The 20,901-nt window shown below is 34.8% G+C and overlaps 3 protein-coding genes across 5 annotated transcripts; all 3 read right to left on the bottom strand.

The window, feature by feature from the left end:
- Positions 1 to 8,595: 8,595 nt before the first annotated feature.
- On the bottom strand, positions 8,596 to 9,915 carry LOC116116019 (UDP-glycosyltransferase 92A1-like). The gene has a single exon (XM_031402122.1). The coding sequence runs from the start codon at positions 9,913 to 9,915 to the stop codon at positions 8,719 to 8,721; it is 1,197 nt and encodes a 398-aa protein (XP_031257982.1). The 3' UTR covers positions 8,596 to 8,718.
- A 646-nt stretch (positions 9,916 to 10,561) lies between these two features.
- LOC116116056 (UDP-glycosyltransferase 92A1-like) lies at positions 10,562 to 14,183 on the bottom strand. Its single transcript, XM_031402160.1, has 2 exons — positions 12,921 to 14,183; positions 10,562 to 11,083 (listed from the first exon to the last, which is right to left on the bottom strand). The coding sequence occupies exons 1-2, from the start codon at positions 14,181 to 14,183 to the stop codon at positions 10,829 to 10,831; spliced, it is 1,518 nt and encodes a 505-aa protein (XP_031258020.1). The 3' UTR covers positions 10,562 to 10,828.
- A 3,013-nt stretch (positions 14,184 to 17,196) lies between these two features.
- Positions 17,197 to 19,178, bottom strand: LOC116116046 (IRK-interacting protein-like). Of its 3 annotated transcripts, none has more exons than XM_031402149.1 (3): positions 18,922 to 19,178; positions 18,660 to 18,810; positions 17,197 to 18,560 (listed from the first exon to the last, which is right to left on the bottom strand). In XM_031402149.1, exons 1-3 carry the CDS (start codon positions 19,165 to 19,167, stop codon positions 17,281 to 17,283), a joined length of 1,677 nt encoding a protein of 558 aa, XP_031258009.1. In that variant the 5' UTR covers positions 19,168 to 19,178; the 3' UTR covers positions 17,197 to 17,280. The 3 variants fall into 3 exon arrangements, with proteins under 3 accessions (XP_031258009.1, XP_031258008.1, XP_031258007.1); XM_031402148.1 differs by having other exon boundaries at positions 17,197 to 18,578; XM_031402147.1 differs by having other exon boundaries at positions 17,197 to 18,810.
- Between the last annotated feature and the right edge of the window lie 1,723 nt (positions 19,179 to 20,901).

Raw genomic sequence — 20,901 nt, forward strand, 5'->3', positions numbered from 1 at the left:
ATGAGTAACGTAAGTTTTACATTCTCTCACTTAGTCTACAAGTTTAACTATTATTTCATTAAAAAACAAATACACGAATCATGGTGACAAGTCCTCAAAAAAATGAGTATTATCTTTCATGTACTACAATGCATTTGATTTCTCAAGTTTACTTTATATATGACAACCTTACTTAATGAATAAACCCTATGTTTATTATTGGTCCTACAGATGAATTTTCTAAAATGAAATTAAGTGCACATGAATATGAGAAAACATGTAAATAAGAGTTTTATTCAAACATTGTATACACAACTACATAATGGAATGAAGTCTCATTTTTTCTACATGATCCTTGAATTTCAATGGTGGCATGCCTTCAGTCAAAGGATCAACGATCATCAATTCAGTACTTATGTGCTCAATGACCACTTTTTGTTTCCTTAACACGCTCTGTAACAACTGCTGGAAACTAGTACAATGCATGCATAATAACAATATAAAATTGGGCCCAAAACTTTCTTTTCATTATAATTCATATGTCTTTTATACACAAAGAGTACTGTTTACAAAAATGCATTTTAAAAAGATAAAACAGGGGAAACAGTGTAGCTATTTCTCTTCGCTTGCCGACGCCCCTCCGACTGCATCATCACCTAGATCCTGCATCCACAAAGGAAAATAACGGGGTGAGCACAAAATAATGCTCAGTAAGTAAAACCCTCTATCTGTCTGTCCCCGTATGTATAACTCTTAATTCTTTCCTTATACTATTTCTGTTTCTATTTCTGTTTCTACTAAACATCATGGCCTCATCTTACCGGAGGTACGGCCGGATGGCGTTCACACAGCACCATCTCACTCTCCATGACTATCGGGTGGAATTCACACAGTACCAACCCGTTCTTAGTGACTACCGAGTGGGGATCACAAAGCACCTACTCGGTTTTCCTAACTATCGGGTGGAGACCACCTAGCACCTACCCGTTTCTCATGACTTTTGGGTAACGATCACCAAGCATTAACCCGTCTCTAATCACTGTCGGGTGATGATCACAAAGCATCAACCCACCTCTAATAAATGTCGGATGATGATCACAAAGCATCAACCCTTTCTCTAATGACTAACCGGGTGGGGATCACAAAGCATCCACCCGTTTCTACTACTCATCGGGTGACGATCACAAAGCATCGACCCATCTCTAAGGGCTATTCGGGTGGTGATCACAAAGCATCAACCCGATTCCCATAACTATCGGGTGATGATCACAAAGCATCAACCCATCTATTCTACTCTTCTAATTCACTCTATTCTAGCATTTTTCATTCTCTCTACCCTTAGAGTAGTTGCATCCACCAAGCTCTCTACTCATAGGGTAATTGCATACACAAGTTTCCTACACTTTCTTAGGTCACTTTTCAATGCACAATTAGTGCCTATGGATGGTTCATCTCCACCAATGCACTTATGAAATGCCAACATGCAATGTTGCAAGAATTAAGGTTCACTACTCATACTCAAACCTCTATTAGGCATTTCATCAAACAACTCAAGTGCATTATAAAACTCTACTATAGCAATGATTCTAAAACTTTTTCTAACCATCCAAAATGGGGAGAAACCCCTTCACATAACCATAAAACCTGTCAAAGAAAACACTTCCAAAAAGGGATCCACAATACCCCTTCAATTCCATCTCAAACTACCTTTCCAACCCAACAACTCATTTCTCATATTTGCAAAGTATAAACAATCACAAGGCATAGAAATCTCTATTTAAGCCTCCATACATGGCATATCACATGTATATCACATACATACATCATTTCTATCAAAACCCTAATCAAGAAAATTCTTAAATCTCAACTTGGGTTGGGATTCACTTACCTTGTTATGGAGAGACTTCACCAACTCTTCCTTTCACTTGGTTTGCTTGACTTTTTCTCTACTCATAACCAAAAGAACAAAAACCCTCAAACTTCAATATAAACTAAAACTCACAAATCACACAACTTAAGTAGGAATCCTTACCTTAGGAAGCCTTAGGTTGATTTTCTACCCCAAATCACTTCAAAAACCCCTTGGAACTCCTTGATCAAAAGAAAGAAAAGTTGAGAGGAGTAAGGATGGAGAGCTGCGTTTTTGGAGAAGAAGAATGAGGGTTTGCTAACTCTTAATTCCTTTTAATGAACTTTATACCAAAGCATTCCCATTTTGCCCTTACTCTTCTTTGGGAATTCCATCTATATCCTTTGATTCATTACAAACTCACCCCCATAACAACATATTCTCCATGAAAAATCCTTACAAATAACTCCCCACTTTTCTTGCTAATTAAGGGTAGAAAGGTCAAATTGCCCTTAGGGAAGAAAATATCTAAAACTCAACAAATATTTTAAACGGCCTGTCGCCGCGGCGAAGAAACTTCTGTCGCCGCGGCGAAACTGTCCAGAGAGTTTCCCCATGGTTTCAACACATCTTCGTCGCGGCGAAGACTATTCTTCGCCCTGGCGAAGCTTGGTACACTGAACTTCTTCTATTTTCAACCAATTTCAGGGCAAACATTCATCACAACACTCAATCAAACAATCTTACCATAAGAGCGAAAGAAGAAACAACAACTACGTACCTCAAGTGGGGCGTTACACGCTCTCTTATGGTTAAGTACTTAATGTCAATGTGTTTACTTCGACTTCCACTTTTGTTGTTCTTAGCCATAAAGACAGCAACTGAATTATCGCAGTATATTCTCAATGGTTTAGAAATGGAATTCATAATTTTAAGCCCAGATATGAAACTCTTTAACCATACACCATGTGAAGTAGTCTCAAAACAAGAAACGAACCAGCTTTCATAGGGGAAGTAGCAGTCAAGGACTACTTGTATTCTTTATATTTTTGTTTAGATTGTAGATAAGTTTCTTACCGTTGCTATCAAAGCCATATAATACCTCTGCCTTGATGTTTTGCAAAAGAAATTTTTGAAGCTCTTTGCTCATGGCTGTTTGAAATTTTTTTTTTTAAATAAAAATTTGTTTTTTAGTTGTTTTTAATGAAAATAAATGTTATAAATCATTAGGAAATTGGATTTCTATCATTTCAGGGCTTTGAAGCAATTATTTTGGCGTTTAAATGGTGGATTTTCACCCGAGTTTGGCTACTGGGTCATTTTCACGTCAGGTATCCGGTTATAGATCCAATCAAAGGTTGAAGACAACTGGAGCCCAAGATTAATGACATGTCAGCTTTCCTTAAGTCTTGAAAACGACATGTCGTTTACCTGTCAATTAAAAAAAAATTAAATCTAACAGTTCTGGGACTTGAACCCATGATCTCCAAGTAAAGAAGCATGCTCTGATATCAACTGTAAGAAACTTATTTGTAATCTAAACAGAAATACAAATAATACAATGTTCTTAGACTATAAATCAAGAATCAAGAATTACCTCCAGCCATTAAAACAAACTCACGAAACTGTATTTTGACTCTTCTAAGCTCTCAAGACACTCTAATATTGATGGTGTATTTTTTGTTGAGTACTTAAGCTTAGGGACCAAAACATTATATATAGTCAAGCTTTCATCAAGCTATCAATTGCATTGCTTAATGGCTGTCATAAATCTCAATCAATGGTTAAACAAAAAAACGTTTGAAAAACTGAAGCAATAAATATGGACTATTAATCTTCAAAACTAAATTATATTTAACGAAAATCAATTATCAACGTTAGTAATCGTAAGTTTTACATTTCGCTCTAATTTTCTTCTCCTTCTCCTTAGTATACTTGAAAGCATAATCAAAGCCCTCCATTTGTAGCCTTCAAGAGTGAACTGTAGCCACCCATTTCGCTTGGCCACAAAGTGACCGCTTAGCTGAACTATGACCACTCACTCAGAACTTGGCTATCATTTAACTATTTGGCTAAATCTCCACCACTCACTCCACTTGTCCACCGCTTGACCAAATCAAGACTTATTATTTGTTTGGCTAAACCTCTACCACTCATTTCACTTGTTCATAAAGAGATTCTTCAGCCAAACCATAATCACTTATTTGCTTGCCACCATTTAGCCTCTCCGATAAATCTCCACCACTCATTGAACAAAACTTGGATGAACTCATTTCTCATACTTGAGCTTTGATAATGGGTCTAATCCAAAAACACGCTATTTTCAAAACATTTGAGTTAATGCTTGGACGTGTGATCTGTAAATTTTGATTTTGATTTTTTTTTTTAGGGACAAAAAAAATAAGAAGTCTAATAAACTTCAGTCAACTTTCACATGTAAGATTGACTAATACTCATAAAACTTTTTAAGTCTGCATTTTAAAAAGAATGGAGACATTCGGATGCAGGGGAAGCGAACTAATGTAAGTATACATACATGTATCTGCCAATAAATTATAGAAGGAGAATCCCGCTTAAAACTAGGCCCAATATTTAAGCACTGTTGGGAATTCGGTGTGTTCTAATAAATCAACACTTCTTTTCCAGGAAAACAGGGTTAGTTTTTTTCTGCTTGTTAACAGCTCATTTCAAGGTTATCATGAATTATAGAGTGCCTGATTATGTTTCTTTTCTAAATTCTTGCATCAAGAGCATTCTCTGAACCAATTAATCTTTCTTATAGTGCTTGTTACACTATTAAAAGAGGAACAAGTTAAATATTCATGATCATCTTTCTTAATTTACGACCAAAAAAATACATGATCACATTGACATTATGATACATGTAGGCATCTGCTGCGCATATATGAGTTTATACATTCATGATCTTGATTCAAACTTAATCCATTATAAAATCATATAGTGCTTAAACATCATTGTTGGATCTTCTTTTTGTCTTCAATGCATCCAAGAATTGATCTACGGCTTTTGTAGAAGACCATTTTGAATTTGATTCATCTTTGATGGCTGTGTTAATTATCTCCTTAATTTCCCTACATTTCCTCAGGTTGATATTTTTATCTTGTTATACATAAAATCACAGGGCATGAATTCTCGACAGAGTGACTAAGCAAACTAGAGCATTCATTCTCTCCACGGGTCTCATGACTATGCATCTATCTAGGTTACGTGTCTCAAATAGAAAGAGTAACTTCACTTGTAAGGCTACTAAAGATTGCTTCAATAATAAGGTTCAAGATTGAGCTATCATCCATGTAGTGTGACACCTTATGAGATGACTACTTCACCGTTAAGTCTCTAATAAGGGCTGTTTGTCAGGCCACATATCATGCAGTTAGAGGGTTGCTTCATGAGTAAGATCACCCATCCAACAATATAAATAGGGGTCTCTCACCCCAAATCAAGAATCAAGAATCAAGAATTTCATTTTCTCAATAGCTAAAGAGCAATTATCTCTCTTGAGAATAAATATCTTTTGTAAACGCATCAACACATCAATAAGATAACGGTATAGGTAGGATTTGCACCTTGCATCTGAACCATTTTAAAATTATTCTTTGTCTATTCTCTTTTTTTTTAATTGCACGTGTTATCGTTATTATCGCCCACAAATTCAATGTCATATTTCAGGGTTTGGCACAGACCCTTTACGCAAACTCCCCTAGAAGGCTCACATACTTCTCGTTGGTGCGAAAAATCGTAACACGATATCTCATAAATCTTTATCCGTATTTTTGTGTCACTGCAGATGGAACTCTGTGATTGAAGCACTGAGCCATGGGGTGCCAATAATTGGGTGGCCATTGTTGACAGAGCTGTTTTACAATGTGAAGTTGCTGGAGGAAGAAACTGACGTTTGTGTGGAGTTTGCGAGAGGGAGGAATGACAGCCCTCGTCCAGATTCTTCGATTCTTTCTTCAAATCCTTCAGGCAGCCATTCATTGGCTTTAAATTCAGAGTTTATGTCAAAGCCTAATGGTGACATAACAACCCAAATGAAATTATTGCCACAGCCCTCTAAAGCCATTGCGAATTGCATCATTTTGATGCAAATATCGTGTTCTGTGAACCAAATGGAACACAGAGAACTGAACAGAGACGTTTCTTATCAAACCAATTTTTGCACTCTCCGGAGATTCTCTATTGCTTTGCGTTTGGCTTCCTGGAGTCAAAAGAACAGGCCCAACTGGCCGAATATGTAGGCCGAATTTTCTCCTAAAACACATTAGTCCAAGCTTGCCAAATAAATTATAACTAAACTACATTGATAAGAAAATTAAAAGCTTGTGTGATTCAATTAAAACATAATTCAAAATTTTGAGTTGTATCTTACTATTTTTATTATTTGAAAATGTGTTTGATATAATATTCAAAATTTGTTTTTAATAAAAAAACAAAAAAAAAACAAAAAATATTGTGAAAACAATTTTTAATTGTTTTTTTTTCACTGGTTTGAAGGATTATATCCAAAAAAAAAAAATGTTTTTAAAAACATTTTGATTCATTTCAACCAACTTATTTTTATAATATTTGTCGTATCTTTAAAAAAAAAAAAATTACATTTAAATTATATATCAACAAGTCCAAAAAATTATTAATTAATAATTCTAGGAAACAAGTTAGTGAAGCCTCATGATTTGGATTTATTGGTAGGGCCTTAGAGAATTGTGGTTTTTAAGGGCTTGGACACCCTCTCTTGACAAGCCGATTTTACAAAGAGAGTTCTACCCAAGCCCACAAAAGGACCACTGCCTAACTCAATTCCTATAAAATGCTCACTATCCAACCAATTCATATCAATTTGGGAATGGATTCCTATCAAATAGTATCAAAGCATAATCATGCGCCCACATGGACGTTGCCTACATGACAGGCTGACATTGGGCTCGGGCTACTACCCCAAGAAAGGGTATGGAGGCTAGAGGGAAAGGGGATCTGCATAGTCACCCAATGGATAAAGAGGCCGACGGAGGTAAAGAGGCCAATGTAGATGTCAGTTGTAGAAGCGTGGTAGTGTATTAGGATCCTGCCTTGAAAGGGAAAAGGGGTGTGCATGTGGTTTATAAGGGCTTGGGCACCCTCCCTTAGCAAGCCGATTTTCCAAAGAGAATTATATCTAAGCTCATAAAAGGACTACTGTCTATCCCAATTCCTATCAAAAATTTATTATTCAACCAATTCATATCAATTTGGGAATGGGTTCCTATCAGTAACTAAGCAAATCTTTGTAATTTTATGTACTCCCCTTCTATCATTATCGTTACTTTCACTTTTTTCGAAACCCTACCTATGTCATGTCCATGCTCTTTTTTTCTCAATTCATGCCACCAAAATAATGCAACAAATTATAATCTAATTTCCATACACAACACCTTATATTGTCACATCCTAATCCAGGAAAAATGTAACAATCAATATATTGATTGTTGATGCGTGATTTTGGACACCAACCAACTGACACGTGGACAACGTTGATTGATCAAGAAGTACACGTGATCTTGAATAAAAAGGAAATAAATGCGATGAGAGCTTTTAAAGTGGTTCAGATGCTAAGGTAGCAAATCCTACATCCACTGATATGTATTAATATGGTGGGTCATGTCGCTAAAGCGGACTGACTTAAAAATGATTGAAAAGTAGAATACAGAGCCTTTTTGAGAGAGAGATTAAATGTCAAAATGATCGAATCCCCTTAATGAAGGGGTCTTCCTCTTCTTATACCAAGCTGAATGTGTGTAATCATCATTAAATCCTTGGGTTGGTGTGAATGTCAGAACATAATCAGGCTTTACGTCCCATTACCCACTTCCGAAGCTGATTTTACCCGATTTGGAGCAGATAAGCGGACACGTGGGAGCTCCAGGGTGCATGGCAGGCCTGACGTGCGCTTATCATTCTGACGGGAGCAGGCCACATCTCGTCACGTAACTCCACGTCAACTCTTTATTTCCCGGGCATAACATTGATCTAATAACATTATTAGATTGGTATGAAAAGATAAAGTTATTACGTAACATCAATTAATATATTATTATCACGTAATTTTTTAAATTAATTACTATCAATCACTAAATTATACGTGCGACCAAGCTCAACTAATATAAACATCCCATTTCTTCGAAAACCTCAAAACAGAAAATAATAATAAGTGATGCTAATAGCCACTGTCTTTTTCCTAAATTAGTCCCGGCCCAGTCACAAATTTAAATTGGTAGTCTAAGGTCATGCAGTAATTTCCTCTTTGACAGAACCACAGCTTTTTTTTTATAATAGGTCCCAATAGACAAAACCTGTCGGCCAAAATTAGTCTCTAAAATACACCAGTCAAAGCTTCTCAAGCCAAGCTCCTCTGCTCTGTTTCCTTTTTATCTCTATGAGAAGAGCCAATGCAAGTAAAGGAACCATATGCCATTAATGATAATATTACAATGCTTACTTTTGTTTGTACCGTTGTTGTATTGAGAATAAAAGAGGAAGAAATACAGGAAGAGGATCAATTCTGAAGAAAGGAGAGGACAGTGAAGTAACCTGCAGGGTGAATTATTATTAAGCTGGGGTCTGAGAGCATGTGGTCACAAATTTCACTCTATATCTCTTCTTTCTGAAAGGTCGGAGCGTAAAATTCTAATATCAAATTCTTGACTTAGAAATGAAAGCATTTCCCGCCATAGATGAATGATTGTAAATTAATTCACAAATTTAAAATATATGCAATAGTTTACCTAAAGGAAAATTAATTATAATCTTGGGCAAGCTCACTCTTAATCATAGTAATAGGGATCTTACAAAGTACAGTTGATTAGAGACAGTATTACTTTCTTTGATGTTATTTAATTAATGCAAATGCAAGATTTTTCTTCATGAACTGACAGAGGAGCTCCATGGATTTCCCCTTTGTCTTCTCCCCTTAGCTTCGATGCAGCATTCAAGAATTGATCCATGGCTTCCATAGATGACCCTTTAAAATTTTCCTCATCTTTGGTTGCATTGTTAATAATCTCCTTAATTTCCCAAGCTTTCTTTCTCATTTCCTTTCCTTTCTCACTCTCATTCATCACCAACTCAATTTTCGCCACTATTTCCTCATGAAAAATCTCACAGTTCTTCCCTCTAGCAACCTCCACACATACTCCAATCTTCTCTTCCAACAACTTCACATTATAGAACTGCTCTGCCGCCATTGGCCACCCAATCATCGGCACTCCGCGGCTCAGTGATTCAAGCACAGAGTTCCAGCCACAATGACTCAAAAATGCAGATAAAGATTTGTGAGATAAAATCTCCACTTGGGGTGCCCATGTATGAACTACTAGTCCACGGCCTGAGTCTCTGATCCTTTCTTCAAATCCTTCAGGCAACCATTCATTGGCTTTAAATTCTGAGTTTATGTCAAAGCCAATTGGTGGTCTCACAACCCATATAAAATTCTTGCCACAAGCTTCTAAAGCCATTGCCAATTGCATCATTTGTGATGAAGATATGGTGTTCTGTGACCCAAATGACACATAGAGAACTGAACAAGAAGGTTTTTTATCAAGCCAATTTTTGCAAATCTCTTGTGATAGACCAAACTCTTTACCAGCTCGAGCTTTGTTTCCTGAAGAGAAAAGAACAGGCCCAACAGGCCAAACCGGTCGGCCGATTTTTCTCCTGAAATAGTTTAATCCTGTCTTGTCAAATTCCTCAACTGTGTTAACCAAAATTGCATCAGCTTTGACCCAAAGAGGAAACACTTTCTTCACAAAAACTGAAAAAGAATCACTCCCATCAGCAGCTCTTACAGTATCTGACATCTGAGTAACATGAAGAGTAGAAGCTTCAGGAAAATCAGGCAACTCTAATTCATCAGAATCTGAGTTGCTATGAGGAAGTTTTAGCCACAAGGAGTAGTAACAAGCAAAGCCAAAGCCACCACCTGCAATAAATATAGCATGAAACAAACCAAACTCATAAGCGATCTCCGCACACCATCCAAAGAACATGCTTGAGATGATACGGTTGAAGTATGAATCTTTTGGTAGAGGCATGATAGAAGAATTTCAGTTTGAGATAAACTCAAATAGAAGTTTTTTTCTATTTTATTATTTTGTAACTTCTTGTGACTGTTGTTGTCAGTTATCCCTTCAAAACTTATAAAAGGGAAGGTTAGCTGTATGTTTTAATTGAGTTCAATTAATAATATTGTTTTCTTTTTACACAAGTTTATCTTCTTCTTTATCTTTATGAAATTAGAAGCCAGATAACTGTATTTCCTGGCTTCTAATTTCCAACAGATACAAAGTGGACGTTTATGCTCATTTTCATCCTGGAAAAGCTTGGAGATGAGGTTTCGGAACTGGGATTTGAAAGATAAAGAAGCTTCAAAGAGCTTGGGAACAAGATCATAGGGAAAACACTTGAGATAAAAAGGAAAAGAAAAAATTGATGATAATAATCACATCCTTTTCCTAATTTGTTGGAAATCACAAATTTAAATCGGTGAGGGTTGAATTTTGACTTTTTGTATTCACTCTTTTATTCATTTTGTGTCACATCAGTTTGTACACAAATCTTTATAAGATTTATTTGCACATAAGTGTATTTTTAATTTCCAGTTAACCTTTATAATATAAATTAATTCTTTAGTTGTAGTTTGTAACATAAAAAACGCATAGTTAATTAGTTTGACCCATGTTCTTATACATATATAGCAAATAGAATCTCTGTCTCACTCTCGCCCTCTCATTGTGACATGCTATATTACTTATCTTGTGTAGTGAAATATGAGTGCAATGAATAAAACGAAGTGTGAGTGGAGAACACTGAGTGTATTGCACAAATTAAAATTTAATACAATAATTTAAGGAAAGGAAAATGAATTACTGGATCTCCGTATTCCCCTGTAACATGATCTTCCAAGTAGAATTGAGAAGAGAAATTATTGGCTGTTTTTTCTGTTATTCAAATGCAATAATTTTCTTCATAAACTGACGAAGGAGCTCCATGGATTTTCCCTTTGTCTTCTCCCCTCAGCTTCAATGCAGCGTTCAAGAATTGATCCATGGCTTCCATAGATGACCCTTTAAAATTTTCCTCATCTTTGATAGCATTGTTAATTATCTCCTTAATTTGTAAAGCTTTCTCTCTTATTTCCTTTCCCTTCTCACTCTCATTCATCACCAACTCAATTTTTTCCACTATATCTTCATGAAAAACCTCACTCCTCTTCCCTCTTGCAACCTCCACACATACTCCAATCATGTCTTCCAACAATTTTACATTATAAAACTGCTCTGCTGCCACTGGCCACCCTATCATTGGCACGCCATGGCTCAGTGATTCAAGCACAGAGTTCCATCCACAATGACTCAAAAATGCAGATAAAGATTTATGAGATAAAATCNAGGAGATGGGGAATGAAGACGAAGATGTTTTGCAACAGAAAACGAGTTTTTGTTAAATTTTTTTTTTTTTTTATTAAAAGTATGGACGAGCGTCCATTGGAATGGACGCCCGTCCAAATTAAGGGACGCCCGTCCATAATTTATGGACGGGCTTCCAAATTTTTTATTTTATTTTTTAAAACAAATTAAGTTTGGACGGGCGTCCCGTATTTGTGGACGCCCGTCCAAAATTAAGGGACGGCCGTCCACAACCTATGAATGGCCGTCCATAATGTTTTACAAATTTTTTTATTGTATTTTATTTATGGACGGACGTCCTTTAAATGGGGACGCCCGTCCCTTGTATATGGACGCCCGTCCATATAATATGGACGGGCATCCATGTGAGTGAAAGGCCGTCCAAATTTGATGGACGGCCGTTCACTATAAAAAAATTATGAAAAAATTCAGACGCGCGTTACACGTATGCCGGTACAGAATTTCAGTGTAATTTTTTTGGTGTCTGTAGTGTTATTGAAAAAAATTCTGACGTGCGTTACACGTAGGCCGGTACAGAATTTCGGTGTAATTTTTTCGGTGTCCCTAATGTTATTGCTATTTTAAAACCCCATAGAAACCTCAAAGAAAGGCTTTGGACTCAGTTAAAGCTCAATTAAGATATTTATTGGACTGTCATGGAGATTGGAGAACCTTGGAGAGACAAGCTTTGGGGCATTTGAAGCCCGACCAATTAACAGAACTCTGTTAACCAATAATAATAAGAGTAATGCTACACTTACAAAGAAATTTTACAAAGATCTCTATACAAAGTGATGTAGCAAAAAATGAAAGGAATAGTGAATTTAATGAGTTTGACCTTTTATTTCACTCTTCCATTCATTTTTTGCCACCTCACTTTGTATGCAAATCTTTGTAAGATTTCTTTGTAAATATAGTATTATTGTAATAATAAACACTCAAACAACAAATGTTTTATAATTCTTGATAATTTTGTTTTAGTTTTTATCCATTAGTGTTAATCTAAAACATTAAATCCATTGGTTAGAAAGGTTCGCACGAGAGACCAAATGTATAATATTTGAAAATATGTCTAATATAATATTTAAAATCTATTTTCAGATTAAACGGCATAAAAAACTATGAAAAATGGCTTGTAATCGTTTTTTAATTTTACATTAGTTTTTAAGATTGTGTTCGAATATTATTTTTGAAAACAATTCTATTCGTTGTTATCTAACAAAATGTCACAAGATTAGTTATATTCTTTGTTTTTAAAAAACAAAAAAAAAAAAAAAAAACAAAAAAAAACTCTCACAACTTCTTTTGTCAATCTTTCTTAATCTTTAAAAATAAAAATAAATAAATAAATAAACATTAGATACATATAAGCATCCAAGAATCGAAGTTATACAATATACCAGTACATAATTTTATGCTTAAATCTCATTGTTGGATCTTCCTTTTGTCATTAATACAGCATTCAAGAATTGATCCATGGTTTCCATAGATGACCCTTTAAATTTTTCTTCATCTTTAATGGCATTGTCAATAATCTCCTTTACTTCCAAAGCTTTCTTTCTCATTTCCTTTCCTTTCTCAGAATCATTCATCAACAACTCAATTTTTGCCACTATTTCCTGATGAAGAACCTCACAACTCCTCCCTCTAGCAACCTCCACACAAACTCCAATTTCTTCCTCCAGCAACTTCACATTATAAAACTGGTCTGCCACCAGTGGCCACCCAATCATCGGCACGCCATGGCTCAGTGATTCAATTGCAGAGTTCCATCCACAATGGCTTAAAAATGCAGATAAAGATTTATGAGATAAAATATCAACCTGTGGTGCCCATTTACAAACTAAAAGCCCACATCCTGACTCTTTGATTCTTTCTTCAAATCCTTCAGGCAACCATTCATTGGCTTTCAGTTCTGAGTTTGAATCAGAGCATAAAGGTGGCCTAACAACCCAAATGAAATTCTTGCCACAACCCTCTAAAGCCATTGCCAATTGAATCATATTTGATGCAGATAGGGTATACTGTGACCCAAATGACACATAGAGAACTGAACAGGAAGGTTTCTCATCAAGCCAATTTTTGCATTCCTCTTGGGAGATTCCGAAATCTCTGCCGGTTCGAGCTTGGCTTCCCGGGGACAAAATAACAGGTCCAATAGGCCAAACTTGTCGTCCGAATTTTCTCCTGAAATACATTAGTCCAAGTTTGTCAATTTCCTCCACTGTGTTGAACAAAATTCCATCAGCTTTTCTCCAGTGACAAAATAGCTCGTTTCTTAGAAACACTGAAGTAATATCAGTTCCATCCGCAGCTCTTAAAACTTCTTCCATCTGAGTAACATGAATCGTAGAACCTTCAGGAAAATCTGGCAACATAAATTCATCGGAATCCGTGTTTCGATGAGGTAAATTCATCCACAAAGAGTAGTAACATGCAGACGCAAAACCACTAGAACTGATGAACATTGCATGATATATTCCAAACTCTTGAGCTATCTCGTCACACCATCCTAAAAGCATGTCTGAGATGATGCACATTGGTTTTTGTCCATTTTGTTGATGGATAAGATTAGAGATAAGTTTGCCAAAATGGGGTTTCAAAGACAAAGAAGCTTGAAAGAAATTGTAAAACAGATGATCTGGAAGAGATTCCAGGTTTTCAGTATTAGGAGGGAGACCAAAATCTAAGCTATTAAAAGGGAGTTCAATGAGATGAATGGAGGAGTTCTGAGGGAGAGATGATCTGAGTTTCTTGATATTTAAAGGGGTGTTAACAAAAGTTATGATGTATTTGTTTGCTTTTTCAATTCGACGAGCTAAAGATAGGAAAGGATTTATATGGCCTTGTGCCATGAAAGGAAACATCACTATGTTTTCTTTTGTTTGTGCCATTGTTGTGTTGAGGATCAAAGAGGAAAAAACTGGTAGAGGATGAAGAAAGAGAGGAGTATAATAAGCAAAAAGAAAAATTAATTATTTGCAATCTGTTGAGATAAATGGTGAAGCCGATCTAGATTTATTGGCATTTCGTTTGTGGGGGAGGGGGTTAGAAGTGTTGAAACGTTAAGCCATCTTTTGCACATGTTTTTAGTAGATGTATGGACACTACAATCCTTTGACACATTGATTTTTACTGTGAAAACAAGTAAACATGGCATTAAATTTAGGAGAAAAAAAATGGTGGATTAGTTAACTTAAAGATGACAATTATAGATGGTGTTAAAATTATGTGAAAGCATTACGGTCAACATCTCCACCGCCGCATGCATGGCCTCCATCTCCCAATAATCAGCCTCCCATATTCAGATTAATAGAGTTTCATTGTTTAAATGAACAAACATCAAATCAACAGCAATTTCATTTTCGAGATACTTAACATAAATTTATAAATCATCCCACACAAACAAATACGGTGTTTACTTGATTCAACATAACTGGTTTATATTAATTAATGCATGAGAGAGAAATCTACTATAATTTCATGAATACAACATACAATACTATGGACAAGTAAAAATCTTTTAACAAGAATATTACAATATAATTCTATATCTCAAGTTTTGAATTTCAAGCAATGTGTTGATACTTTAAAGATGCACATCATAAATTACTTAATAATATAATCTAATTGTAAGACTGATAATAATGTTATAACAATCCTAATATATAAATATTCAATTATTTATTAAAACCATTCATATTTCCTTATATATATTAATTCGGATACAAGACTTTTGTAGTTATATGATACAAAATGGCAAAATTTTGTAGGTGCAATATGAGTTAATGACGAAAATTCAAAAATACCTATCCAAAATTGGTAAAGCCTAACCATCATTAGTGACAAAATAAACATAATAAGAAGTAATTAAACTATCAACGCAATCGATTTATTAAACATAAAAGAAACATTATTATATTATTTAAATAAATTTTTATTAGACTCTTACTTATAAAATTGTATAAATTACATATTAATTAAATTAGGCGTAATCCTCTTCATATTTTAATTATTAAGAAAATTTTATTTATTTTAAACCAATAGTAATTAATTGAACAAACAATCATACTAGTTTACTAACCCATTAACGTTGTTAAATCGGTCTTGATTCAAATCTATTCTTTTAAAAAATATATATATAGGTTATAAATTTTTTTATTTTTTATATCAAATTAATAATTTCTAAAATAATGAATTGTATTGGATAAATTTTATAGATAAAATGTTAAGTAATAATTTAGTAATACTATTATGCTAAAAAATTTTATTAAGGCGCAAATTGTTGCTTCAGATATATTAGGGAGGAATCATTGTTTTATGATATCTACGGGGGAATATTCATTTAACCCAATAACAAGATTATAAAATCCTTATATTGAATCAATATTTTAACCAAAACAGGCATACTTATATAGAAGATAAAATAACTCATGTTTGAAGAAAAGAAATTTGTGTAATTAGTAGACACTTGTGATCAGGTGGATAGAGGGGCACATGGTTGAAAGTGTCCCTCAATCTTGAGTTCGAGTTATACCAAAGGGTGGCCAATTACCATAGCAAAAAAGAAAAAAAAAAATTGTGTGATTAGAATTTAATCAATTCTTAATATACCTCATGGTAATTAGGTAATTGTAATAAATTTCCAAGGTTTTAGCTTATGTAAATATATATTAGGGGGTTAATTACTTTGGGATCCATAAGGTTAGACTTAAGTAACGTCATATTCAGTCTAATTTTAAAATGAAACTTAGGCTAGTTTCAATTAACAATTGTCTCGTATGAATGACATTAAACGTATGAAAATTATAAAATAAAAGTGAATGACTATTAATCAATAATTCTGTTAAAAAAATTTAGACAAATTTGGTTAATTTTTACTTATGACATGATGCAGTTACGATATTGATATAGTATATCTTAGACATGGTTTTGTATACTTCATTCAAAGGGTTAAAATCATAGCCCCCTTGAGGTATAATATAATAACAAATTCGTCCAAGGTTTCTAAAATAACAAAAATCTTTTTACCGTTAAGAGTACTTCAAAGTAGGGTTTGGGCAGCCTGATAAAAATATATATTGGGGCACATTGGGCTGCTGGCTTAACAGATTGTTGGGCTAAGCTCCATTTTATAAGGCCTAAAAACTTTCAGGACAGGATTTGGGCTCAACTGAAGCCCAATCAACATTCATATATTGGGGGAATTGCATAACAGGTTGTTGGACTAAGCTCCACACTAGAGTCCAATCATAGAGAAATATATATTTTTTAGTTGCGTACGTTCTGAAATTCTTAAAATGCAATTCTCTGTTAATTGATAAAAGTAAACACTTTACGAAAAATCTTTTATAATTTTCGATAATTTTGTTTGAGTTTTAATGGTTTAGTGTTAACCAACAATATTAAAATGGTTAAACAAGGTCCGCAAGAGAGATACATTACATGTATATATCCCGTCCCTTATTATTATTATTATTATTTTTTTTTTGGTAATATCCCTAATTCTCTTGTAATTTGAACTTTATATATACCATGATAGAGGATGCACTTGGTTTTAAATAATTAACTTTTTTTTTTTTTTAAATTATACAAAACCAAAACAAGGTGTAAGAAGGAAAATTATATAGACATTGACTTGATTAGGTGGGATATTTCACATCCTTTCACTAAAAATTGTTGTCCGTACTCCATATTATGATCTTAGCAATTTAGAATTTTATCACCAAACCCAAATATAAATAAATAAAATAACTAAAAAAAATAAAAAAATAAAAATTTATTTGGCAAGATAGGATTCCAATTATATCACTTCGACATTCTACCTAACCCCCCACCAATTAAGTTCCATACATTCCATTCCTATTTCATTTTGCCCCCCAAATACAAAAATTAACTTAAAATTCATTGAAGTAATAATAATAAAACCACCTGAAAATTTATTAAAACAACATCAATTTGATAGTTACAGACACCAAATTCTCAATTAATTTAAGCTACAGATTTGTACCTGCAAAGAACCTTACATCTCAATACTCTATCCTGCACATAAAATCCTGGCATTACCATTATTTTAACCCTGCTAGGCCCCTGTGATTTTTGCCTTTCCAAGAACAAATCCTCCATGTAATGCCCATCAAAGCTCCGGTTTTCTTCAACCCTCAAGATCCCCAATGGCGGATTGAACGAAAACGCTAGCAAATGAAGCAACCATATGCATTTTGCAGCCACAAAAAAGGCCTGCAGAAGATGTTCCGGCCATGGCCTAGTCCAATTTAATGTTGTAATTATGCAGCTCATTTTTTGGTCACAGAACTTGCTGAATTCTTCACTGTAATATTTAGTCCCTTTCCTTAAGACTTCATTCCAGCTCAGATTTCTCAGCGCAACGAAGGAGGAAAACTGCGCTTGGCGATCTTGTTGAGGGTCTAAATGCTTTGGTGAACCGTTTTTCTGAAACACACAATTCTCAAAATCCATGTAGAGTGTTTGGTTTATTATTGCTTCTAAATGGTATGAAACCGCCTTGGAGAATTTTGAAGTTAGTGATAATTTGTATGGTTGAAGAAGGGAATTCAAGTTGTCCACTAGAGATTGATCTGTATCTTCTATTTGCGTGACCAGCGTCTTACAGAATTGCTTTACTGACAATCTTGCTTCGGAAACTATCTGCAGGAAGCCTTCCACCATTACTTCTTCACTCACAGGCATCAAGTTTTCCGAATTTCCATCAATGGACTTGCCTCTCCTGGGAAAGTTTCCAAGCTTTTCAGGCAATTGAGAGTCCTTTAAATTTGTTGCTTGTCTTAATGCTTTCTTCAGGTCTTCACAGTAGGATTCCAAGTACTCCAGTCTTTGTTTCAGATCCCCTAAGGAAGATTTCATTTCAGAAACTTCATTCAACGCCGCGTCGCGATTCTCATTTGCCTCTATCAACTCTCTCTTTAATGTTTCAACTGACAAAATCCCCAAGTCCTTGAAAATCTGTGACACTTCTTCAGATTCTGTCCGGTTTGGGGAATTCTCCCACTTGTGCTTCTTCTTCAACCTGGGAAACAACCACGAAATCACTCCCCGATTTTTTGGTTGGGATTGGACTGATGAATGAGAATCTGTCAATGGCACAACAGTGTTAGAGTTCTTGATGTTGTTCCTGGTGACAATTTCGGGCTCGGTTGTGATGGTTGCAGGTTTGCATCTATTGCAAGACGATATTGATTTGAAGTCTCCCAAGCTGTTTCTCCGGGAGGATTTGTAGAATTCTGTTGTTCCTGGAGAAGTTTGAAGAACTGTGATGTGATTAGTGGTTGAACCAGTGACAGATTTTTGGTCCTCAGCAGGACAAATATGTGACTCTAAAATGGCAAAACCTGAAGGCCATCCTTTCTTTGAAGCTGAATTCTCCTTCTTGTAATCTGAAAAACCACTTTCATTTCCTTCAAGTCCATAATCATCCCAGGTTCCTGATTGATTCTTGGACGAAATTGGATGATACCCGGGTACCGGTTCGTCGTCATAACTCTGCCAAAACCCCCCAACACTCAGTAAAACACATCAAAATCGCCATTAAATTGCAGTACAATAAAGAAAAAGAAAATCACATTATAATAAAAATGCAAACTTGCAACTTACAGGAGTGAAAACGGGGTAATCCTGAGCAGTGAACTGAGAAACAGGGCGAGAAACAGGGGAGCTAGAAGGGTATCGAGAATTGGCGGGGCTGTTGCCTTGCATCAAAGCGGCATGAAGAGCTCTCAACTCAACGGCTTTTGCAATGGCGGCTTCAATTTCTTGCCTGCTAACTGGGGTATTGTTATTATTGTTGTTGTTGTTGTGATTTTGAAAGATTTGAGAAGAAGCAGTGGTGGCAGCAGCCATGAACAGGGGATATAAAGAAACCGAGAGAGTAAAACCAAAGAAAGGATGGAAAGAGATGGAGCTGCAGAGGTTGTGTTCAATGGAGGAAAAGAACAAAGGGGATTGAGGAGAGGGAATTTAAGGGATGGATTTGGGGGGGGAGATTAACATGATATTTATCTGGTGTACAATACGAAGGAAAAATCAAAAGATATTGAGAGAGAGAGAGAAATTTGAAGGAGTGAGAGGTATCTAGGAGTCCAATGAGTTTTTGTCTTTGCTGTGAAAGGAACTGAGAGCATGTGAATCAGAGAGAGGAAGAGAAGAGACAAGAGAGAAAGAGAGAGATTGGAGTTAATATTATATTAATAGAATGAGAGAGCATGTGAAGAAGTGAAGCAATGGGAGAAAGAAAGAGACAGAGAATCAATGAGTGACGTGACTTTACTAAAATACCTATTTACACAAAACATTCGATTAAATATTGAAATAATACCCAAATAAAAAAGTATTCCATGCTTAAATAAAGAGGTTGGCACAATTTTTATTTTCTAATTAGGGAATTTTTTTATATTTTCGTTTTAATGTAAATTTTAAATAATTTAAACACATGTTTATACACAAATCATATAAGTTCGAGTGTCTTATATAAGAATGATACTAATAGAAATATGTTTTTATAATTTTAAAATTCGTTCAAAATATTCTTAAAAATTATGAAAATCACGAAAAACATGTTTTTAAATTCCTATAAACCTAAAAAAGTAAATTTTCAATAAGTAAGTCTACTTATAATTGGGTCAAAGTTAGAATAGTAAATTAAATTTCTTTTTATTATTTATTATTATTATTTTGAAAATAACTCAATGACCAACATGATTATAATAGTTCCACCATAGAGCCAGTATTATTCCTATTTTTTTTTTTTTTATTTTGTTCTTATTATTGTCTTGAATTGATACTATATAATCTTTGTATAATTATCATAAATTTATCAAATGTTGCCTTCTAAGGGGGTTGCTTAGACCCACATCGATGGACTTGTTTCTTGTTTAATCTCAATTTTATTTAAACCATTTTCCGTCTACTTGGTCCCTAATTTTGAATTTTCAACCTAATCAAGATTTAAATTCATCCAAAAGGACAATTTCTTCTAAATAGGTGCGACTAAATTTCAAAGGTTTGATATGTATCGATTAAGTAATATGACCTTACATGGTCACAGGTCACACACATCTCAAAAATATTGAGGGTAAAATCATCCAAGTAAATGTCCAAAGATGAAGTAATTTAGGGTGAAACACAAAATAAAGTTAATCTAATTTTAATATAAGTCGATCTATGATATTGTCAAACCAATAGAATAGTTGACCCTACGCGGTTATATTACAGCTGGGAAATAAGAAGGGTAAAATAGTCCAAAGAAGAGTACAAGGTGCCCAGAAGCAGAAGCAATTTTGCCGAAAAGGGCGTGAGGTGGGGGACCGAGATATCCAATACCTCCCGAAGACTCACTGTGCCATCTATCTCTTTTCTCTCGAACAAGTGATTCCTGTGAGGGAGGATAATGCCACGTGGGGACCAAATTGTATAATTTTAAAACTTGATTACTTGTAAAGTAATTAATTAATTACTTAATTAAAGCAAAAGAACATGAACTGCCTATATTAGAGGAGAATTTCAAGGAATCAAGATGTAATTTACAAGTAATAAAACAGGGCTTAATTTAATTTAGTTTATCCAAATGGAATTCCA

This window comes from Pistacia vera, unplaced genomic scaffold (genome assembly GCF_008641045.1).
Source record: "Pistacia vera cultivar Batoury unplaced genomic scaffold, PisVer_v2 Contig76, whole genome shotgun sequence".
Lineage (NCBI taxonomy): Eukaryota > Viridiplantae > Streptophyta > Magnoliopsida > Sapindales > Anacardiaceae > Pistacia > Pistacia vera.